Raw genomic sequence first — 22,160 nt, forward strand, 5'->3', positions numbered from 1 at the left:
GTTTTCAAAATATTGTTTTAAAGTACGTTTATTGCCATTGTGGTTATTTCGTAGTATGGGTATGTATGTATATTACACGTTTTGCGGCGCTCCTCGGCGCCGTCGCTTCGCTCCGCTAATCTAAATATCCCTCAACTTGCTATGCAACACGCCACCTCAAGTAGGTTACAAGGTACGTTTTGCACTTTTGCGTCACTCATCGAAAAAAAAAAATATCAATATTCGAAATAGACGTAGTAAACTAGTGTGATGCGTGAATGCGTAAAAATCGCGAAATATTGAACTTCGTTAGGCCATAACTTCAAAACTAAGTCCGTGCGCCAAATTCTGACTTGACTATCGTTTTCAGCGTACTTAATTACATATGTTTAAAAAAAAAACTACAAAAAAAAGGGTGCCCGGTAAATTAGAAATATACCATTTGTTGAGTTAAAAAAAAAAATGGATCTATTTATAATATCAGCTATTTTATTTTTGCCGTTTTGTTTTTAAATTCAATGAAATATCTAGGTATTTTATCACTAGTAGCTAGTAGGTACCTAGTTCCTATCGATTTAATATAAGTATCAATTTCAATGGCTTCTTATAGAGTAATATTTTGTTTTTATAAATATAATCCGTTTACAGGGGTGGATGTAACAGCCAACCAAGACGAAATATCCGATCATGAGACTTTCCAACTGGAATTCGATCCTTCCACTAAAAGATGGTACATACGCACGATGCAGGACAGGTATTGGACTCTCGAAACCGGAGGTGGAATACAAGCTGTTGCCGATAAGAAGTATGTAAATTATTCATCTTTCGTATTATTTTACATATCAATCGCAAATTTATTATGTATTCATATCTGATCATATCTGATCATACTATAATAATTAATGAATCTATTGTTTTTGTAAAAAAAAAAAAATAGATCGTCGAATGCACTATTTGAGTTGGCATGGCAGGGGGATGGGTCGGTTTGCTTCCGAGCGAACAATGGTAAATATGTCTCTACAAAGCGGTCTGGACATCTGTATGCAAATGTTGATGCAATTGATGACGCTTGCAAGTATTTCTTTTACCTCATAAACAGGTATGTACTCAATATTTGACATGTTTTTGATTTACAAATTATCAAAGTACCTATATTGAACATTAGTATTGATTTATTTTTTAGACCAATATTGGTATTAAAATGTGACCAAGGATTCGTTGGTTACAAATCATCATCAGGCTTACGCCTTGAATGCAATAAGGCATCATATGAGACTATCCAAGTTGAACGGTCTGATAAAGGAATTGTATTTTTTAAAGGTATTATCATAAAGTTTTGTTTAAAGAATTTATTGTTATTTCTACTCATTTTCATTTAGGTCAAACTAACAAATATTGGCATGCAAATGACGAAGGCGTTTCTGTGGAATCTGATGTACCTGAAGGATTTTTTATTGAATTGAGAGAACCAACGAGAATATGCATTAAAAGTGTTACGGGTTATTATCTTTCAGCTGGTAAAAATGGCATGTTTAAACTTGGTGATGGAGATTATAACAATGCCACAAAATGGGAATATTAATGAGTATAATAAACAATAATATAATGATATATTCGAGTATGTGTGTACTACCAAATGGGCAAATAAAACTAAAATAAATAATAGTAGGTGTGCTTATAAATATTATGGGATATTTGAAATATACATATTAATATATGTATAACAATAAACAATAATAATGTTTAGTCAAATAGTTTAAGATATATACCCAAGTTTATTTTGTATTATTATATATAAATAATAACATATTTCAAACAAGTCTCAATCTCATTAATTCTACTTATTATCCTATCTGAGTAAAATAATTGAAATCTTAATATCATAATTAATCACTTATAGGATATTTTTTAAATATAAGTCATTAGTATCATACCTTCTAATCTAAATATATTTTGACTATCAGTGTAAATTGTCCATATATTGATACAGTTTAATTTAATTTACATCTAGTTTTAGCGATTTTCAAAGTATTTAATGGTATACAATTCATATTTTCATAATTCTGAATTTAACTTGACTAACACAGCTTTCTCATTGTTGTTGATAAATGTTGGTCCAAAATATACCCAATGATAAATGCTTGTATAGTGAATCTTTCTATATTATGATCGATTCCATTTTATTTTATATATCTAGTGGAATATTTCCTTTGTTTTTGAAACATGTTTGAACCACAAATTAAGATAATACGATTGTAGTGATAAGATAACACTATATTTTTTAGGTGAACAGTAGTACAGCTAATGATAATTATCAATTTCTTCCATAGTGTACCATTTATACTATTATTATTATGAATAATTTTTATATATACATACTTATAATTTAGTATAATCAGTGCACCTCGTAAGGTTACGTAAAAATATATGATTGTCATAGTTTATGGTTCATAACCAACTATGTTTTTTTTTTAAAAACAAACTTATTTAAAACACTTATTAAAACAAACAATAAATAATAATACAATATTTTTATGACTGGGACTAAATTTACTTAAAAATATGTATTAAAAGAATGAATCAATAATATATTTTTTGAATTGTTTTATTATAACCCAAGGTAATATAAATGTATACAAATAAATTTAATAAAATCAGGTTTTTTAAACAGATTTATATTGCTCAATATTGGTATAATTTTGTTTTTAAACAAATTGTAAACAAATATATTTATAAACATACAACATTTTTTTATTTTACATTTTACACTTTTTGTACAAGATTATATAATCATTAGACCTAAGTTTATATTACATAATATTATGTATTAATCATATAATAATTTAATATATAATATGCTCTCAATATTTTAAATAAAATAAAAAAACAAAACACAACCTCAATATTTTCCTATTGTGTTTAGTTTAATGTGATTTAATAAAAAAGGCATAACAAATAATTGTTTTTATGTGAATAATGAAGATAATTACACATTTTTAAAATAAATTGAAATCCTTTTTTAACAATTAAAATATTAAAAATACAATGTGCAGTAAATATATGGAATAAAATCTCAATACATTGAAATGTATAGGTTACAAAAACAATTAGATTTTTGCAAGCAATGTTGGTTACATTATAATATTATATTCAACATTTATATATATTATATATATTATATATATATATATGTTCATTTAGTACTTAATACTTGCATTTGAAGACCTGAAAATAGATCAAACAATTAAATTATTAAAAATACAATTTGCAGTAACTATAGGGAATAAAAACTTAAGACATTAAAATATATAAAAAAATTAAATTTGTGTAGGCAATGTTGGTCACAATATATCATAAATTTATACTTAAATATTGAATAAGAGAGGTATACAAATTGTCTTAGATTTCAATATAACTTATTTATATTGGTTACTAGTCTTCCAAAGAAATAGAATACTCATTTAACATAATATTTAATAACTTTTTTACGCATTTATGGAGACTGTTTGGTATTTATTTTAATATGTTTAATGAAACTATTTTTGTGTTAAAATTATGTTTGCAATTTTATACTTGTAATTTTATTTTAATATATATAATATATAATTTTTTTTTTTTGTTAAAAATATGTATGCTTTATATTTATAATTTGATTATACCCCATAAATGTGTATTTATATAAATATTAACGCTTAACATTTTTTTTACTTATAGCATATTATGATAAGAGAACAAAACTATTTTGAGAAATGAATTTAATTTTTTTTAATTCAATGTGATCGAGTGATTCAAAACTTAAGCTCTATAATTAATTCTAGTAATAATTATTTTATTTTCTATATAAACATTTCAGTAAAATGTATTACAACCACATCATTTTTATGCCTATCAATTTATATGATTGAAACTAGACAGTATGATATTCTGAAGCACATGATAAGTATAATAAATTTAGATTATAGTTATTTTATATTGCACCTTAATAAATAATAAGATTATATCTTTAAAGTATACATATTTATAAATTATGTTCTATCCTTTTTATTTACCTTCATCTAGTTTATTTTATAGAAATGTGTGCAATGTTTTTTTTTTATATAATATATAATATGATATAGTTATAGTCAATTAAAATAAATATATTTTATATATAATATTCAAAAAACAGTAATGGTTTAGATATTTAGTATTATCATTTCACTATATTTTTTTTTAAGTAAAGTGGGTATGATAATGTTAATTCATTTTTTTTTTTTACATATTTATAAAAAACTATTATTAGTATTACATTATTATCAAATATTAATTTATTATACTCGATTTATGTAATTATTTGTGTTGGATTATTCTATTATTTGTCAATCCCATGTACACCTTCCATAATATGTAATAATTAGGGCTGGGATTTTGATGCACTTTGTATACTGTTTGCATAGATATATACAACATCTAGATAGCCGTCTCTTTCTTATCATCAAAGTCAGCTGCCATTTACAAAGCAGGCAATGTTTATAAAATAATATTATCACAGTATATATGTATATGAATAAATGTTAACATTGCCTGCTTTATAAATTGTAGTTGACTTCAGCATAAATCACAACTGTAGTATAAAGACGGCTAATCTATTATAGTTGTTGTATATATCTATGACAATTTGTTATCCATAGTTATACAATGTTCTTTCTATTACACGTTTCATGTATCCCTTGAATCAGAATAAGAAGTTTTATTTTAAGATTTTAACTAAAAAAACTTATAATGGAAGGTTTTTATCTAATTTAACATTATCAATCATAATTTTTCAAATCTACTTGTACGGCATAAAAATCAAAATTTTAACGGCGACGGAAATTTAAATGAAAATAACTTTTTTTAGATTAAAAGTGCACATAGAGGACTTGGAATTTTGCAATCCTGCAAAATATTTATGAAATTAAATAAAAAATATTTTATTGATTTATGACATGTTGAAAATGAAAAATATTTAAGTACACTGTATATACTCTGTCCAGAGAGAGAACGCGCCGATTCTGCACCCCCCCCCTCCCCATCGACAGGGGCGTATTTAGGTAGGGGCTATGGGTCCCATTGCCCAGAGCGGCAAATTTTTAAAGATTTAGAGGGGCGGCAAATTTTTATTTTTATTTAACAAATTATTCGTTTGTCGTCACACATGTAGGTATTTTGAAAGATTTACTATTTTATTTATAATATTTTTTCACTCTTAACTGGTACAATAATGTTGTTTAAATGTCTAATTATACCTTCCTTGTTGAATGTAACATTACAATTTTAAATTAGTATATATTTATTATATATTTATATATATTATATACAGTATATTAGTAAATACATTTACTGTTGAGGGGGGCGGCAAATATGTGTTGCCCCTATCCTGAAATTTCTAAATACGCCACTGCCCATCGAAACTAGTAGGGGGAACCAGTTTTGGTCGGTATGCAGTGCGTTTTCTCGTTGGACAGACTAAGGTGCTTTATTTTGAATTTTTGCAGTATAAAAGCATTTTTTAGGGGTTTTAACCTTGATATCCAACAATGCGATAATCAGTTTAATTAAAAGCCATAATAATATGTAATTTTCTAATAAAATATAATAAAAAAAGAATTCCAAAATATTATAACTGAACAAAAACTTATTTGAGTTATTTGAGTTTTTTACCTTCTCTGAAATAATTGCATTGGGGGCCAAACAACATTCCAGAGGATCAATAGCCTCCTTTAGAGCCCTCCCCCCATTTTATGCCTATGTTCATTTATAATTACATATACTGAGAATGCCTAGAGTTAATTCTTCCTAGAACATTTCCATAAACTGTGCGCATCACTCTGGAGATCAATTTCTACAATATGCTGTTGAATAACATTGTATAATATCTTGAATTGTGGTTATAGTTGTATGGCAAAATATATGAGATCGATTTAAATTAGTTTTTACTTTTTTATCAAATATCCTTTTAGTTCCATTGGCTCCATTAATTGTGGTTTTAGGACATTTAGTTTTGGTCCAATGTGCACAAATGACAGCGAAGATTCATAAATAGTTATGTTTTCAGTCGACAAAGATACAAGTGATTTAAGATCTATCTACAAATTAAGATTAAAAATAATATATAATATAATATTTCCAAAAATAGACCATGAAAAGCGATCACTTACTGCATTTGGATCATCACCCTGATTGGCTTCTCTAAAACCATAACATTGAGTTGTCTGGGTTTTATGAAAAACCAAACCTACAGCCGGTTCTAAATGCTGAATAATCAACGAAGCTGTAACTAAGTGAACATCCCTTGGTAATAGTGACAACCTGTTATCAACATATGTATCTTCGAGATGATCGAATCTCGATGTATCAATTAACTGCACAAGAGGATACAACATTGTCGACATAGATGTCATCCCAAGTGCTGTAAGTTGTGGTACATCCATCTAGATTGTTTGTGAAGATAAATTGTATGAAATAACCTAACCTAACCTAATCTTTGTAAGAAATTATATTTACCTGACAGTTTCCTATGTTTTCTTCAACAAGTAACCTGAACAATGTCAAAGTGGGAACATTATCCAAAATCCCTTGGCCCAACCCACGATTGTCGTCTTGCCGCAACCTACGATCCTGTATGACCTAGAAAACAGATTCCAATTGAACACAATTGTTTTTGTAAATTAAATTAAAAATTTGATATAGGTGATAACCTCCATTTGGCCATTATACAATGAAGATGCACCCAAAGGTTGGACTGATAATAACGATACTCTAGTAGTGTCATCTTCTATGTACATTGCACTAGACATTGGATAGAAGTTTCCTTGGATTGGCAGTTTTTTATAATATTTTCTCCTAGTCATCTAATAACAATAAAAATTATCACAACAAACCAACATTATAAGTATATCAATCCTAGATTTGTTGTTATTACTTGAAATCCATTTAAGTCTGTATAGAAAATATTATCATTATTCACCTCGGTGGTAACTCTCATTGAAAGTTCATAATTAATTTGTTGCCTGATATCAACTAAATTTTGTATTTCAACAAAACTAGTATCTAAAATAAAAATTGTTAGTTGCTACATACTTATATAATATACTTCAAATAAAATTTTTCATGAGCTACAATTTTAATAATATAGCTTATTTTATTTTAAATAAATATGTTTAGTCATTTCAAATTTAGTTTATATTTAAGTTCATAACTATTAGGTAAATTAATTAGATTAATTCGATAAGGTATTTAAAAACAAACAATTTTAATCCACCGTTTACAGTCAATAATATCTTAGTTTGTGGTATATTTTTATATAAATTCTAAATTTTACTCGGGCATATAAAATTGCTACAATTGCCGTGGATTGCTGGTAATTTGTATTGATCTTTGTGTTTAATTTTACATGATAATAATAATTTAGATAAATTGAAAACGTGGACTTTTTATTACATTCCATTATCTTTTGATTTTTCATACGTACTGTACACTACTTAGGTAGTTACAAAACAATATATCAATGTTGTAAAGAAATCAATTTTAAACTTTTTTTAATTACCTTTTGTATGACGGAGGAGTACCGAGTGTTTTACATTACTATACTGAATTACTACTTGTGACAAAATATGTCCTTTAATCACATAAATTGTGGGATTGTGCTCTGTGACATGGGCATCAACAGCATCCCCCGATGGCATGAATAAATAAGCACCACTCATGTCTGTACCATGAGCTACATTGTATCTAAAAATAATTATGTGGCATTTCAAGTAAATGTATTCACTATTCTACAAAATTAGTCACCATAAATTAACTTACTGCACAAATTTCAATGAAACCGGATATTGTTTTCCAGAAGATTTAAGAGTAATATTTTGTAACATACCGTTTCGACTGAATGATGCAACAATTTTTTTATTTTCAATTGAAAATTCTTCAACATCATTAGTTTTAATATATACCCTAGGATCCAAAACATCATCGATTTTTGGGTTATAAACACTGATTAATGACATATACTTCCTATTGAAAAATTATAAATAAATAATATCAATATTCAACAATGCAAACAGGAAAAAAAACAACATTCTACAATTTAGTTTTCTATAAAAAAAAGTTGGTAATTTACTTGGTACTAATGTCTGTGGGCAAGTTGATAATTGTATACTTTTTGATTTCCAGAGGACCAAGTTCGGCAATAAAGTGTAATTGAAAACAAGATATCATTAACTGCATATCTAGAAGATTACAGGTAGAATCAATTTGAAATGAAATATCTGCACCTTCTGAATTGACCACCTGTATTGTTTGACATACAAAACCAAATAGAATCACCCCAAAATGTTTGAAAGCTAAACCTTTTAAATGTTTAATAAGCTAGTAAATTCAAATGATTTCTTTCACACATGTGCATTGTCAAATTGTTTATGGAATCAACAATTTACTGATTTATAAATACAAAACATTGATCACTGTTCATATTAAATTATGCATGCTGTATTGAAACAAAAATCATGAATATAAATACTCAGCGTAGTCCATTAATCATTTATTGTTTTTATGAATAGTTTGCGTATATTTTAAGCATTAGCCATCACAAATAGATTTATTTCACAAGACTAACCTTTACATTTTCACTTGCCACGACCAAAGTGATTATTTCATTTCTGATGACCGATGTCAGAGGGTTGAACACAATAACACTCTGCGAATCTTGATTATTAGCAAACTGTATAACATGAAATTGTGCAATACTGTTTGTGTAGACTCTTGAACGATCTACATCAAAGTATTTAATGTTTGTATCAAATACATATTGTTCCTAAAACAAAATAAACATTTCATGTTTTTAAAAATATAACTACCAACAAATTTATCAAAGTATATATAATATGTATCAGGGCCGGATATAGGAAAGCATCAAAAGCAGCAGCTCCAAGCATTAAGTTGTTTGTTGAGCCCAACATTTTCAAATACAAAACTATTTCTTACCCTAACCTACCTAAGACCCCCTTATTATACTAGTCTCGTCCGTTCCAGTGGACAATCCGGTCCTGATAGGTATGTTTATTACAAAAAAAAAGAAAACCTTTTCTTGGTATAACAGAAAATATATACAGTGTTGAATGATATGATTTAGATTAGTTAATGAATCCAGCATCCTGAAATAACGATAATAGTTCATTATGTATTCATATTATAAACAAATAGTATTAGTTTACTTTTGTGCATAGTCATTTACTACAGCATCTTTCGCTGTTCCTGTGATTCCATCATGATGTTGAAACAAACTATGAGCATCTCTGGCAGCTTGTAAATAATTATACAACTCAGAATTTGGTTTCCATAACCAGGAAGTCAGATTTGAAGGTGCACCAAGCCATACTAATGAACATAAAATTTCTGTTGCTCTAAAAAAAATAAACATAAATAAATATTAGACAAAATTAATAACACTTTTGACTTTTGAGTGATATTATTTTAGATCTACAGAATAGAATATTATGATACATATTAAATTGTTTTAAATAAATTTAGCCTATACATTATAAACAATATAGACATACCTTAATCTAGCAACTAGTTCCCGATCCATGCATTTGTAAAATGGTCTGGAAGTAAAATATCCACTCCAGTAATCATTATCTTTATCTGCGTAAGTAAAGAAATCGCCAGTCAATGTTGGGAAATTCTTATAAATAGATGACAATTGTATAGCTTTGAAATAATCACTTAATGTACCAAATGATGCCTAATAAATGAAAAAAAAAAAAAAATTAACTATTAGAATTAAATAATACTTAACTTTTTAGTATTAATGCATAAAACAACCTCTACGTCTAACGAGTCACTATTGCTATTGATATAATCAAATAATTTTTGATAGTTGTTCATCTGATAATCCCACTCTTTGGCAGATGTGTATCTAAAGTCATCCCCCAAAGGAACGAGTAATACATTTGTATTATACAACTCGGCTTTTTTCTTATATTGGTCCAATAACATTAATGCTCTATTAATAAATAATTGGTTTATCTTAATTAAAAAAATATTAAAGTACATTTTTTTTCTAAAATGTAATGTTTAACCTTTGATTTACATTTGATGGAGTTATTGGTACTGGAAATACTTTCCAAGGACAATTTAGCCCAAAAGTTGGGAATCTTTTAAAATCAAATTGACAGCAAACACTTGGATCTGGACCACAGGTATGAGGAATGTCATAACTGTAAAATGGCATCATGTGTGTAAACAACTCATTTTTATTGCTATTGCATTCTGTATCTAAATGGGAATGAGAATTAAAATAGGAACAAATCATTTTGCTATTCTACAGATGAATAATATAAAGTCTATATAGAATATAAGCATTATTTTCTATAATAATGCGTACCCCAATGTTGTCTCCATCGAAATTCCAATTGTTTTTGTTTTGCCAAATACTTTTTAATAGAATAATGAGTACGTTGAATGACCAAACTAGACAATTTCATTCTATTCAATATATATGGCATAGTTGGAGACACACCAAAAGGATCGATACACCAGCTAGAACTGTACAAATAATAATAATAATAATAATAATAATAATAATAGTGACTTAAAATAATTTTTTCATTTAAATGCCAGCTTAATAAATTAAAACAATTATCACTACATTTAAACTAATAATAGTTTCTGAAAGTATTAAATCTTACTTGACAGTAATATTTAAATTTCTCAGTAACCACTGATGACCATTTGTAAGTTGAGTGATCATTGATGAATAGTGGGTGTTTGCTTCATCCGTCATTACCCAACCTCCAGTGACTATTTCCAATTGCCCGTTGTCAATCAATCTACACATACATAGGAATATATTATTATTTATCATATAAACAAAAGTAATTAAAATAATCAATTCAAGAATATTAATTTATACTTCTTCACTTTAGTTTTTGTACTATGGTCAATATCATTCCACCACAATGATAAATATGACATCTCTGCCCATATGAACTTGCGTCTACGATCTTCTGATAATTTAATCACCATATTGTCTAATATATTCTTTGTATCACTACGATAATACTCTTCAAAGGTTCGTTTCCACCCAGGATCATTATGTGAATGGGGCACAACGAATACCCTTAACTTATTATTTGCATTCCATCGTCTTTTAGTTATTTTGACATCCCAACCTTGTTTCCATGCACCTCCATCAATATTATCGAATTGTAGCTTATCATATAAATCCCACATCTAAAAATTAAATTTTATCAATCGTTTAAGACTTTAAATTTAAAATTCTTAAATTCATATAGATAAATTTATTATAATCTATATATATATAAGCCAAATACCACTCACTCACTCATTCATCGTTAAATCTCAAAAACTACAAGATGTAAGAACTTGAAATTTGGAATAGTGGTTACTCTAATGATCTAGATTTGCAATAAGAAGGGACTTTCTGATATTCACATATTAAAGAGGTGGTCACTAACACGGATTTTGAGATTAACAGTAGAAATTAAAACTTTTTATTATGTTTATTGGTTGCAGATTATAATAGTAATATAAGAAATTAGTAATATTTTTGTGTGAATAAATGGTTACCATTAGTTGCTCAGGCGGATCAGGTACAAGCATACATCAAATTGTTGCACTTATGGCCTCAAATAAGAAGACTATATTATCTTAAAGCCCAATGTACGTTTGTAGCTTATATACTCAAAAATTACACAATTGAATTTGACGAAAATCTTAGAGATTGTTTTTAGAAATGTCAGAAAAGTTTAGATAATTAGAACCACGTTAAAAAATGTACCAAGTACTAAATCTAATCCACGACTTCTAGTTGACCATCTGGGTTAAATTATTTCACATAGGTAGGTACACAAACATCGAATTGTAACGCGGTGCGGCGGCGACAGTGGTTATCGCTCTAAACAATCAAATTTTAGAAAAACTTCTTCATTATGTTCTGTTAGGAATCATCTTGATTGATTCAGAATATATCTTGTTTATTTCTGTACATTTAGTCGTTCTCAAGAAATAGCGCGGAAAAATAGACAAGATTCAAAGTTAACTACAAACCTTTCAATTTGACCCTAAGTTAATAACTAATAAGTAATAACACAGCTCACTTAAAAAGTGAATTGTTTGTAAGTAGTAACTTAATTGTTATTAATCAAAAAATATCGATACAGTTAGTATTGTTCTCATGGCCTAAATATTATTTAAAAATCAAATTTTGTGTTCTAAATAAAGGTCTAAAATTAATAGTAATAACATTACTTACATTAATATTTGGATCACATATTCCACTCGATAAATATGCTTCTTCAAAATTATTATGTGATGTAGACTGAAAACAAACAATAAAAAGTTAAAATATTATTGTAAAAAAAAAAAAAAATAGTTAACTACAAAGTATGGTGATGATTTATAATGATCAATAGTACCTAGAGGTCGGTAATAATTAAACTTTACCATGAATAGACTAGATGTTTCTGCAAACTCATTATTTTTATCTATGTTTTCGAAATTATTTGTGTTTTGTGTGTTGAGTTTGTTTGACTGTAATTGTAACTTTTCTACTTGAGAAATTGGAGTTTTCAGTGTTTCAAATTGCTAAAATATAATGTATATAAAAACCATTAAATATAATAAAAAAACAATAAAACAATTTACAAATTATTTGAAACTTGCCGAGTAAATATTTTGATTCTCCAATAGTAAATACAAAATGAAGCATATAATTAGAACTAAAAATAGAAGTAATAAAATAAATCTTTTTTTAAAGTTCATTTTTATTCTCTGTAGTATAGTTCTTTAAATCATGGTGGGCGACAACTTTTCAACAAAGTTTCAAACAAAAATTTGAATAAATAATATTACAAACTACATGAAAATAATAAAGTTGTATCATATAATTTTAGTATAGTGAATTTTATTTTGTGAAATTTGTTTTCATATTAAATAACGTGGCTAATTAAATAATGAATTAATACTGAATTTTGCTAATTATTTTTCACTTTTTAATTTCAATTACCAATCACCATTTACATTTTACTGATTCACCGCTTTTGCTTTATCATATTATACTTGTTTTATCACTTTTCTTATCATATTGTGAAGTTTGATAAAAAACCACATAGATAATAGAAGAATTTAGAATGGATAGGGGATATGGTATCATAGAGTAATATATATATTATGTATATAACTAATCTATGTATGGTATGCATTTACCACGAACTATGATCTATGAACTAAATAAATGCCAAAAAAAGCATAAATATACAAAAAACGCAAAAAAAGCAAAATAAAATGTCATTTATTTTATTTTATAAGTAGTATAAATCGAATTTGTAGCTGACTTCTGACATAACTTTGTTTTTGAGCAATAGAAAAAAAGGCAAATGCCTTCAAAATCCGTACTTTACATATAACTATAGCCATATAGGTACATAGATATAACCATCTATGCATATAACGCAAGAGGTCGCGGTCTTTAATGTGGAAGAGAGAAGGCGGTCTCTCACTCCCGCAAGTGGACGTCATGTAATATTTTTTATACATGATAAAAAAAATCTATTTCTTGTATGTCACGGCCCAAGATATATATAAGTTGTTATTATTTATTAAGAACATAACCATTGAACTAAATAAAACATATAGTTAAATGCCATATGCGCAAATAGGGGGGGGGGGTGCTTGGGGGTGCTTCAGCAACCCCAAACTTTAATTTAGCACCGGAGTTCAAAAACACCAAAAGTTGAAAAATCCTATGAAAAAAATAGGTTTTTAACTTTACGTAAGGTTTTTTTTTATTTCTTTTATTTCGTTTTTAGCAGAAACACAAATTATTGTATATTAGGTATATAAAATATTAGAATTTAGGATTCATCAAAATTTCGAAAATGTTCAAAACATTTTTCAGTTAGAATTTTATAAAAGTTTTTCCTTTCATAGCTTACATTATAAATGTAATAGACTAGAATAGACTCCTTATAATTGGTCCTACCTTAAACAAAAAAAAAGTTACTGGAAGTAACATACATTTTTTTTGAATCTAAAATGTGTACAACATTGAATTTTCAATCAGTAAATTAACGAATTTTCATCTATCAATTTTTGATATTTTGTTGTAATTTAAAAACGAATAATCCTAGATACTTACGAAATGTTAAAATTAAAATCTTCCTTACATGGTAAAATGTTATAACAATTTTGACCCTTTTTGAGCTATTTATAACTATGAAAAATTTTTCAAATATTTTTAATTATTTTTCAGTTAGAAATCTATAAAAGATTTTCTTTTTATAGCTAATTTTTATAAAAGATTTCACATAAGTTTTTCTGTCTATATAAAAAGGTATACTTAAACGGAATATTAATTTTTTATGAATGTTTGAACTTATAATTGTTATGATATTCAATATTCAGCGGGAAATCGAATTCCCATCAATCGATTTTTTAGATTTTGTTGTATTTTCAATAGACTCAAAATGTTCATCAAATATTTATAACAGCAATTTCTATACATCGTAAATTCTTCAAACAATTTCAACTCTTTATGAACTATTTATAGCCATGAGATAATTTTTCAAATTTAATTCAAATATAACATCTATATTACAACGACATTCTCAACAACTACTGTATAGTAAAGCGGTACCCCCTTGACCACATTTTTTACACGTTTATATTTCCAGGTTACTATTTTTATCACCTAAATAATATAATATACCTTGTGTTTATCAGGTATATTACTGTTGATCTACTTAAATATTAGTGTCCTTATATTATGTGTTTACGGTGCATTTAGGAATGGTTATAGTAATTATTATAAAATCGAAGTAGGTACCTATGTTATTTAGGGCTCTGCGTTCTCTACATAATTTTAACACCCCCAGTGTTTAGCCTCTAGTTGCGCCTATGTAATAAATGCATAGATTAAAGAATAGTTCAATGAACATAAAAAACGTCCACTGCGGGAGTGACAGACCGTCGCGTCTATCTCTCTTCCACATCAAAGATCGCGACCTCTTGCGTTGTGTGCATTAACATAGCCTATCCATTCTTCAATTATCTATGAAAAATTACAATATAATATATATAGACCATAGAGTAATTAGTAATATAGAAGTATTACTCTATGACATAGCCAATGGTCTTAGATTATTAGATTATTATTGATAATTTTGATATTTGAAAAGTATGTAAGTAAGAGTGTACCAGTGTACCAGACGGCAGACGTGGCACGAACGTATACCTATTACATTGGGCTAACTATACCTACTATTATACATTTATATTTTATACTAAAATATGTGTGTTCAAGAATTAAGAAATGTCTACACATGTGTGTGTACCTACCTATCAGTGAGTGTATGCACAACTGCACTCGTATATTATTATACCAATGACTCGTTTTGATTTTTGAGCTACTTAAAGACATTTTATATTTGAATATTTGTTCGTTTTTTTTTTTATAGTTTTATACTTTTAAACAGTTATTTAACTTTTAATTATTAGGCTTATCAAGGTTGCTATATAGCTCTAATGCACTATGGCTTATTTCTATGCTATACGGTAAAATTAAATAGTTTAGGTAGGTATATTAATAAATATCATAAATTATTTATTAAATTTATAAATAATAAGTAAGAACTATAATATAATATGGTCATCAAAATAAAACAAATTCCATATAGACGCTATTCCAAATTATTAAACACGAGTTCAGTATTTCTTTTTTTCCAATTACTTTTTTCTATTTTCATTGGGCGACTTCCGACATATTTTCCTGAAATCATTAACCATATTTTTAATTATATAATTTACTTTTCTTTTCCTATTTCACCTTTTATATCTTCTCACTTCATTCTTTAGAACTTCAGCACCCATTTCACTAATTTATTTTATTATTTTATATAGAGTTTTTAAACAGTCTATAAACTATGAGCATACGTATTAATCATTATTATATTATGTTTATTGTTTATAGTTTATTAGCTTATATGATATAGGTACTTAATTGAAATATAAAGAATATAATTTATATATTTATTCCTATATACCTACAATATACTAAGTAATATACTTAGGTATATACCTAGGTATACCACTAGGTATATACCTACTATAGTATCATTGATTTGGGCTTTTATAGTACAGAATAACACAGAATTATTCTGTGTTTATACTTTATAGTACCTACCTATATATTGGGGGGGGGGGGGGGGGATGATATTTTAACATATACTATTTGGGGGTCTTTTGGATTCCCCGTTTTAATATAAATTCAACCGAAAATTTGTTTATGTCGATTCCGCCGACTATCGATTCCGTCAGATAATTTGTTTATGTTGATTTCACTGACTGTTTACTAAACAATAACCGATTTATCATATTATTGTAAAGATTTTTTTTAATTAACAGTATATGTACACACAGTTTGCTATACCTAATAGTAAATTTATTTTTTTTTAATTTAATGAAAAAGATTTCAAAAAATAATTCAAACATTGTCGTCCACAGTGGACAATATAACCCAATTATATACCATATAATACAATAATAATATAATACATAATACAATAAAATACAATGTAAAATTTGTTAAAATAATTTATCTCAAATAAATAGGTACCTATAGTGATTATTAATTTTACAAATTTGTGTAAAATTGTCATTTTTTTAAATAGATTTATATAGTATAAAAATAATAAAATATAATATTATAATGTAAAATTATGGGTACCTATTATATTATCTATTTGTTATTTAAATAATTATCATAGAATTACAGTGTTAATGTGTTAGCAAGGGCGCACATTAGGGGGTGCAAGGAGGTGACGGGCATGGACCAGTTGCGCCTAGAACAGAATTTGTATATTCGGGTCAGTTTACCAATTGCGCTGCTTAAATTTTAGGTCAGTATAAGTACCAATTATTAACACGCAAATTGTTGCTAATTCTTTAAAAAGAAAAGCACAATTTGTCAATCGACCCAGAAAATACCGAGCGCAATTGGTAAACATGTCACTCCCCTAGACAAATGTGAAATGATTGTAATTGTAAATAATAAACTATTTTTAATGATAATATTACAATACATGACATATTATAATATGTTATAACATAAGTACATTGTATATCTATGTTGTGTATATTATATTTTCTGTTATTTAATAAAATTAATTTGGTTGGTCCTTAGTTATTTTTTTTATGATATTGTCACCCCCCTATAGGTTCTGATTTATGGGCACCTTTGTGTGTTAGTGTGTACTAATGAAATAAAACATATTTTATACCATAAAATAACATTAACACAAATGTAAATGTAAGCTTTTTACATTTTGTTATTATTAAAAATAATAATTTACAAATATTTAGTGGATTGATAGTCGGCGGAATCAGTATCCATAAAAGTTCAGTGGAGTCGATAGCCGCCGGAATCAATATGTTAAAAAGTTCGGCGGAGTTGATTCGCGGCGCAATCAATAGATCTCATAGGTAAAATGGTCATTTCGGCGCAATTGATATATTATGCCCACTATTTGATCATTGAAATTAATTCCTGGTACGGTTTTATACCAAAAGTTACTATCAATATTGAAAAATGGACATGGGGCTCAACCCCTTATCATCCCCTTCCTGTTTGACCACCACTGGTACCACCTATATAATATATATATATTATGTAAAGGTAGACATATATTCGATAATATATTATATATAGGTATATAGTGACACGTCATACGGAGTACGGACACAGCTATATTATTATATACCTACCTACTTTATTTTACATTAATCTTTTATATTACCATGTAATTCTTTGATAGCTCGTAAATAGTCCACAGAATTTCCAAACGATACGAATCCGTAGCAACCACGTGACATGCTTGTCTCTCGATTTTTTACTACATGAGCTTTGACGAATGAAGGATACTGCATAAATGGCATACTCAACATGCGATCATTAACTTCTCTTCCCAAATTTCCCACAAATAAACGAAAATCATCTGTGTGATAATTTTAAATTATATCATGTTTACAAGTATTTACATATACCTTATAAGTTATAGGCTAGTATAGTATACATCATGTATAGTGGTTTTTTTTTATTTGCGACAAATTCAACAGTGGGTAGCAACAAACACAAACATAATATTTGGCATTTGATGAATGATGGATAGCTTAAAAAATAATGGAACTAGGAAAGATCAAATGAAAGTAATTAATTTAGGTACAATACTTTCAACTATGTAAAATATTATAAGTATGTAAGTATATTGTATATTTATTATTTATATCCATAAAAAGTCCGATGTCCAATGTCCATGCCACCTAAGTTTATTTAGTATTTAAGGAACCAGTATCGTTTTGAGCCCAACAAAAAGTAATGACCAGCAATAATTATTTAATATTATACCTACATACATATTAAATACACGATGAATGCAAATATTCACCTTCTCGCACCTTTCAGTTAAAATAAGTTAAATAATAATCAATTAATTGAATATACAAATAACAAATACGAGTAAAATTATTATGCTCACCATGTGGCCATTGCTCCAAAGTTGGATCGTACCAAACCTTTCCAGCGGCTTTACGGTAGAATTGTTTTTGTTTTGTCCCGTATATTTTGGAAGATGACGATGCACATCCAGCGGCTGCAATTGCTATGTGTGCTTTGCTGTTTGGTTCATTTTTACCTATCGAAGACTTAGTTTTTGTCCTAAACAGTATTATAAGGTATCTACTTATAAAAAATGGAAGATCAACTATGGATATTTACTATTTAAACTTGCTTAACAATTTAATATGTATAATAAAATAAAATATGTGTTAGATAATGAATATAAATAAATACCTAGACACTTTTATTGTCTTACTTAGAAATTAAAGTGGATGCGCTTTGATTTTGTAACAGTGAATTGATTTCTTTAGATAATGTAATAGCCAAGGGAGATTGTTGTGAATGATGACTATGTATTTTTATTTTTTTAAAATAATTTTTAGTTTTATTATTATCATTGACATTATTGTTTAAACCATCTTGTTCAAATCTAAATGAACATTCAAAATAGTTAAATATATTTAAACATTATATGAAAAATTCAATGTTCTTAATTTCAAAAAACTATATTTTTAAAATCAACTATAATTTTTCTAATATACCAGATGTCCATAATATGCAATGAATTGTTTAGTGTATTGGCCTCAAAAACAGGTATTTACACGAAATCAATATCAGTTTGTCGGAACCAAACAGTATAACTTATACCAAATACATAGTAAATTTGACATGTCATATATTTAAAAAAACATTTATCAAGATGGCTTTGTTATGAATTTGACCTTAATTCCTTATAGAATTTTCAATTTTGATGTGATTTATGAGTATGTAAAACATTAATATTTGAAAATGCTCATAATTCACTTAAAAATTAAAATATTGTAAAAAACAACGAGGGAACACAGATAATGTTGTTACATAAATGTTTGATAATGGGCCAATTCACTCTAATATCAAAACTAAAAGCACACTATTGAAACTGGCGAACGAAAATTTGTTATGCGTCCGTGTGTAAGACAGAGACAACACATGCGGGTTCAACGTATAACTTATATAACTTTATATAACTTATAAGCAAGTTTGAAATTAAAAAAATCTAGCTGACCCGGCAATGCTAGTTAATAAAAAAAAAATTGTAACTGTAAAATTTAACTCCAAACTCTAAAGTATCAACAAATGCAAACAATTGGTCCACCGAATCCGTGGTTTGAACTTGAGGCATTCTGTAGGTACTAAAATACACAGTAGGCTCATCGCATAAATAATAATAATTATTATTATTATTATAAAAACCAATAGCAACCATTGATAAACGAACATTATCGTAAATCTCAAATCCCGGTTTGAGAACGTTCCGGGGTTGGACCTTTATTTACCTTTTTTGCTACAAAATTTAGCCTATAGGCTAGATATATCTTCTAAGGTCTAAATCTATCTCTGTAGGTATCGAATTTCCTCACAATCGGATTACGAACGGTTTACGAATGCATAAAGGACATAGGTATAGAAACAATTTTTGTGTTTTATAGATATAGATTAATTATCTCTGCATATAGACTAAAAGTGGAAATTACCTGTTCATTTTTTCTTCCATAAGTTTCATTTTCTTAAAATGATTAGCCATGATTTTGTGAGTATGATTGACGAAAAAAAAATGTTTAGGTATACCTACTTTACGACAATTTTACGTTAGAATGGTTTTTAATGACACATTTTTAGATAACTATAAGTTTTAAAGGTTGCATTACATATTCATTGTTCAGTGATATTCCAACATGCAATTAATAACCATTTCACATAGATGTACATAGATAAATAGTGTCTTAATATTATATCCATAGGCCTAACTAGGTACCTATCAGTCCTATACCACGGTGGAAAAACAAACATAACCATGGTAACTGTAGTTTATGTAACAGAATCACCAATCACATAGTATAATATTTTAATATCCTATTAAGTTATATATTTTGACTGTTTATGAAGACGGATAACAATAATAACATTAGTCAGTCGCTCGAATGCAAAATGAAATGCAGATATTCTAGTGCAGTTTTTAAAATAAAATATATTATGATTTATGACTAATAAGTAATAGGCAGAAATAGTCTCCCATTATTCATAATTAAAAAAAAAAAAATTTTGTTAATGTTAATACCTATATTAATAATTTATTATTCTTTAAAATAGAAACAATTCAAACCCTGCAGTTTACATTTTTATCTACAAATATCACACGTAGATAACTATTAACAAAAAAATCTTTGTCTATTTTATATGAAACTTACTTAATATTATAGCTATCTACCAGAATGAACCAGTCTCTGATAAGTAAAAACTACTAATAAGTAACAGTAAAATAGTTAGTGTTTATTCCAGCGATGGATTAAGCAATTATTCGCCTACAAGCAGAAAGAATTTTGCTGTCTTTTCATTTTTACAAGTTTTTTTGTTTAACCAAAAAAAATGCATAAAAAAACTGCATTGGTAATTAAATTATGATTTATTTTTATTTTTTTCATATGGCGTCGCTTTTGGTGAAAACATACATAACTTAACTAAAAATATGAAACCAAATAAATAACAAATACCGATTAGTGATTACACTAGCTAAATAAACTGAAATAATATAAATTAAATATATGGAGTCCAAAACTATAAAAAATATATAAATAAAAAAAAATAAAGTAACGAGTAAAATAAAATAAATAAAAAAGTAAATAGAATTATGATTTATTATTTAAATTAAATATTAAATAATAGGATTATAATTTTGTCATTAAATGAATGTATAAAATATTCTTTGTAAGCAATAAAATCATTAAAATAAAATGTCATCGACAACGTCAACGTATATTAAAGCTTATCGTCGTAGCCAATAACATAAAGCTATGAAAATTTATAAAAGAGTACCTATCATCATAGATTCGGGAGTTGCCACGGGCGTCCGGGAATTAGGCCACTGCAGTTTTACATTTATAACAGCCAACAGGTGGACCTGGTGATTGGGCCACTATTTTCAACGATTTTAGATTCTGAGTGAACGATGAATGTATTGATTTTACAATGTTTTTTTTTTTTAATTTTTTAATATTTATTTAAAATTTTTTTTTTGTGTCGGTCATTACCTTTTAGGACAGTACAAATGCTTAGATTTTCTTCAACAGTATCCTTTCTGATAGGAGAGTTAATCTAGTTGGTACTTTGGGGGGTCAAAAGTAAAATTTTTCCGGTAGTTTTCTAAAGCGCCGTAAAAAACAAAAGAAAAACGGGAATCTTTAATAACTGGAAAAATTGGTTTTTGGTGTAACTTTAAAACAAATTACCGTAGATACATGAATTTTTCACTGGTTGTTTATATTTCCATTTTCTATAAATGATAAAATTTTCAAAATATTTTTTATTGCTATCGAGTTATTGACATGTGCATTGGCGTACGAGAGTGGTACCCACATTGAATTTCACTTACACTAATAATCATTACAACTAAAGGGGGATTCACACCTCGTTGTGTCGTAGGAAGTTCAAGTATGCGGTATCGTTTGGTAAGTGTGGTAACCGTGATAATTTCACTCGACACGACGAGCTGTGA

The 22,160-nt window shown here is 27.5% G+C and overlaps 3 protein-coding genes across 4 annotated transcripts in view; 1 reads left to right on the plus strand and 2 right to left on the minus strand.

The window, feature by feature from the left end:
- LOC100161521 (protein singed) overlaps positions 1-2,251 on the plus strand; it is a 12,602-nt gene extending 10,351 nt beyond the window's left edge. For both annotated transcript variants that reach the window (XM_001949831.5, XM_029487846.1), the window contains exons 4-7: positions 628-784; positions 917-1,078; positions 1,163-1,299; positions 1,359-2,251. In XM_001949831.5, coding sequence (XP_001949866.1) covers positions 628-784; positions 917-1,078; positions 1,163-1,299; positions 1,359-1,561 — 659 coding nt within the window. In that variant the 3' untranslated portion in view covers positions 1,562-2,251. The remainder of the gene's footprint in view (positions 1-627; positions 785-916; positions 1,079-1,162; positions 1,300-1,358) is intronic.
- A 451-nt stretch (positions 2,252-2,702) lies between these two features.
- Positions 2,703-13,075, minus strand: LOC100169064 (alpha-mannosidase 2). The gene is made up of 21 exons (XM_008188743.3): positions 12,682-13,075; positions 12,463-12,603; positions 12,272-12,337; positions 10,910-11,229; positions 10,686-10,826; positions 10,382-10,542; positions 10,077-10,272; positions 9,820-10,000; positions 9,555-9,739; positions 9,210-9,398; positions 9,077-9,149; positions 8,612-8,809; positions 8,117-8,286; positions 7,807-8,010; positions 7,547-7,731; positions 6,923-7,050; positions 6,699-6,851; positions 6,505-6,627; positions 6,159-6,431; positions 5,938-6,086; positions 2,703-3,204 (listed from the first exon to the last, which is right to left on the minus strand). Exons 1-21 carry the CDS (start codon positions 12,778-12,780, stop codon positions 3,177-3,179), a joined length of 3,363 nt encoding a protein of 1,120 aa, XP_008186965.1. The 5' UTR covers positions 12,781-13,075; the 3' UTR covers positions 2,703-3,176.
- Positions 13,076-17,758: 4,683 nt separating this feature from the next.
- Positions 17,759-20,192, minus strand: LOC100570078 (RNA-binding protein 42-like). Its single transcript, XM_029486298.1, has 4 exons — positions 20,143-20,192; positions 19,045-19,058; positions 18,549-18,773; positions 17,759-18,008 (listed from the first exon to the last, which is right to left on the minus strand). Exons 1-4 carry the CDS (start codon positions 20,190-20,192, stop codon positions 17,794-17,796), a joined length of 504 nt encoding a protein of 167 aa, XP_029342158.1. The 3' UTR covers positions 17,759-17,793.
- Between the last annotated feature and the right edge of the window lie 1,968 nt (positions 20,193-22,160).

The sequence above is a fragment of the Acyrthosiphon pisum genome, chromosome A1, assembly GCF_005508785.2.
Source record: "Acyrthosiphon pisum isolate AL4f chromosome A1, pea_aphid_22Mar2018_4r6ur, whole genome shotgun sequence".
Classification (NCBI taxonomy): domain Eukaryota; kingdom Metazoa; phylum Arthropoda; class Insecta; order Hemiptera; family Aphididae; genus Acyrthosiphon; species Acyrthosiphon pisum.

What these genes read in the sequence shown, in the direction of transcription:
- LOC100169064 (XM_008188743.3), bottom strand. Translation starts at nt 12,780, where the DNA reads ATGAACTTTAAAAAAAGATTTATTTTATTACTTCTATTTTTAGTTCTA. An exon ending in CCATCAAATGTAAATCAAAG is followed by an intron (nt 10,001 to 10,076) that starts GTTAAACATTAC and finishes ATTTATTAATAG; the next exon opens with AGCATTAATGTTATTGGACC. An exon ending in AAAGGATATTTGATAAAAAA is followed by an intron (nt 3,205 to 5,937) that starts GTAAAAACTAAT and finishes ATCTATTTTCAG; the next exon opens with GTCTTCAAATGCAAGTATTA.
- LOC100570078 (XM_029486298.1), bottom strand. Translation starts at nt 20,192, where the DNA reads ATGGCTAATCATTTTAAGAAAATGAAACTTATGGAAGAAAAAATGAAC. An exon ending in TTTGGAGCAATGGCCACATG is followed by an intron (nt 18,009 to 18,548) that starts GTGAGCATAATA and finishes ATTATCACACAG; the next exon opens with ATGATTTTCGTTTATTTGTG.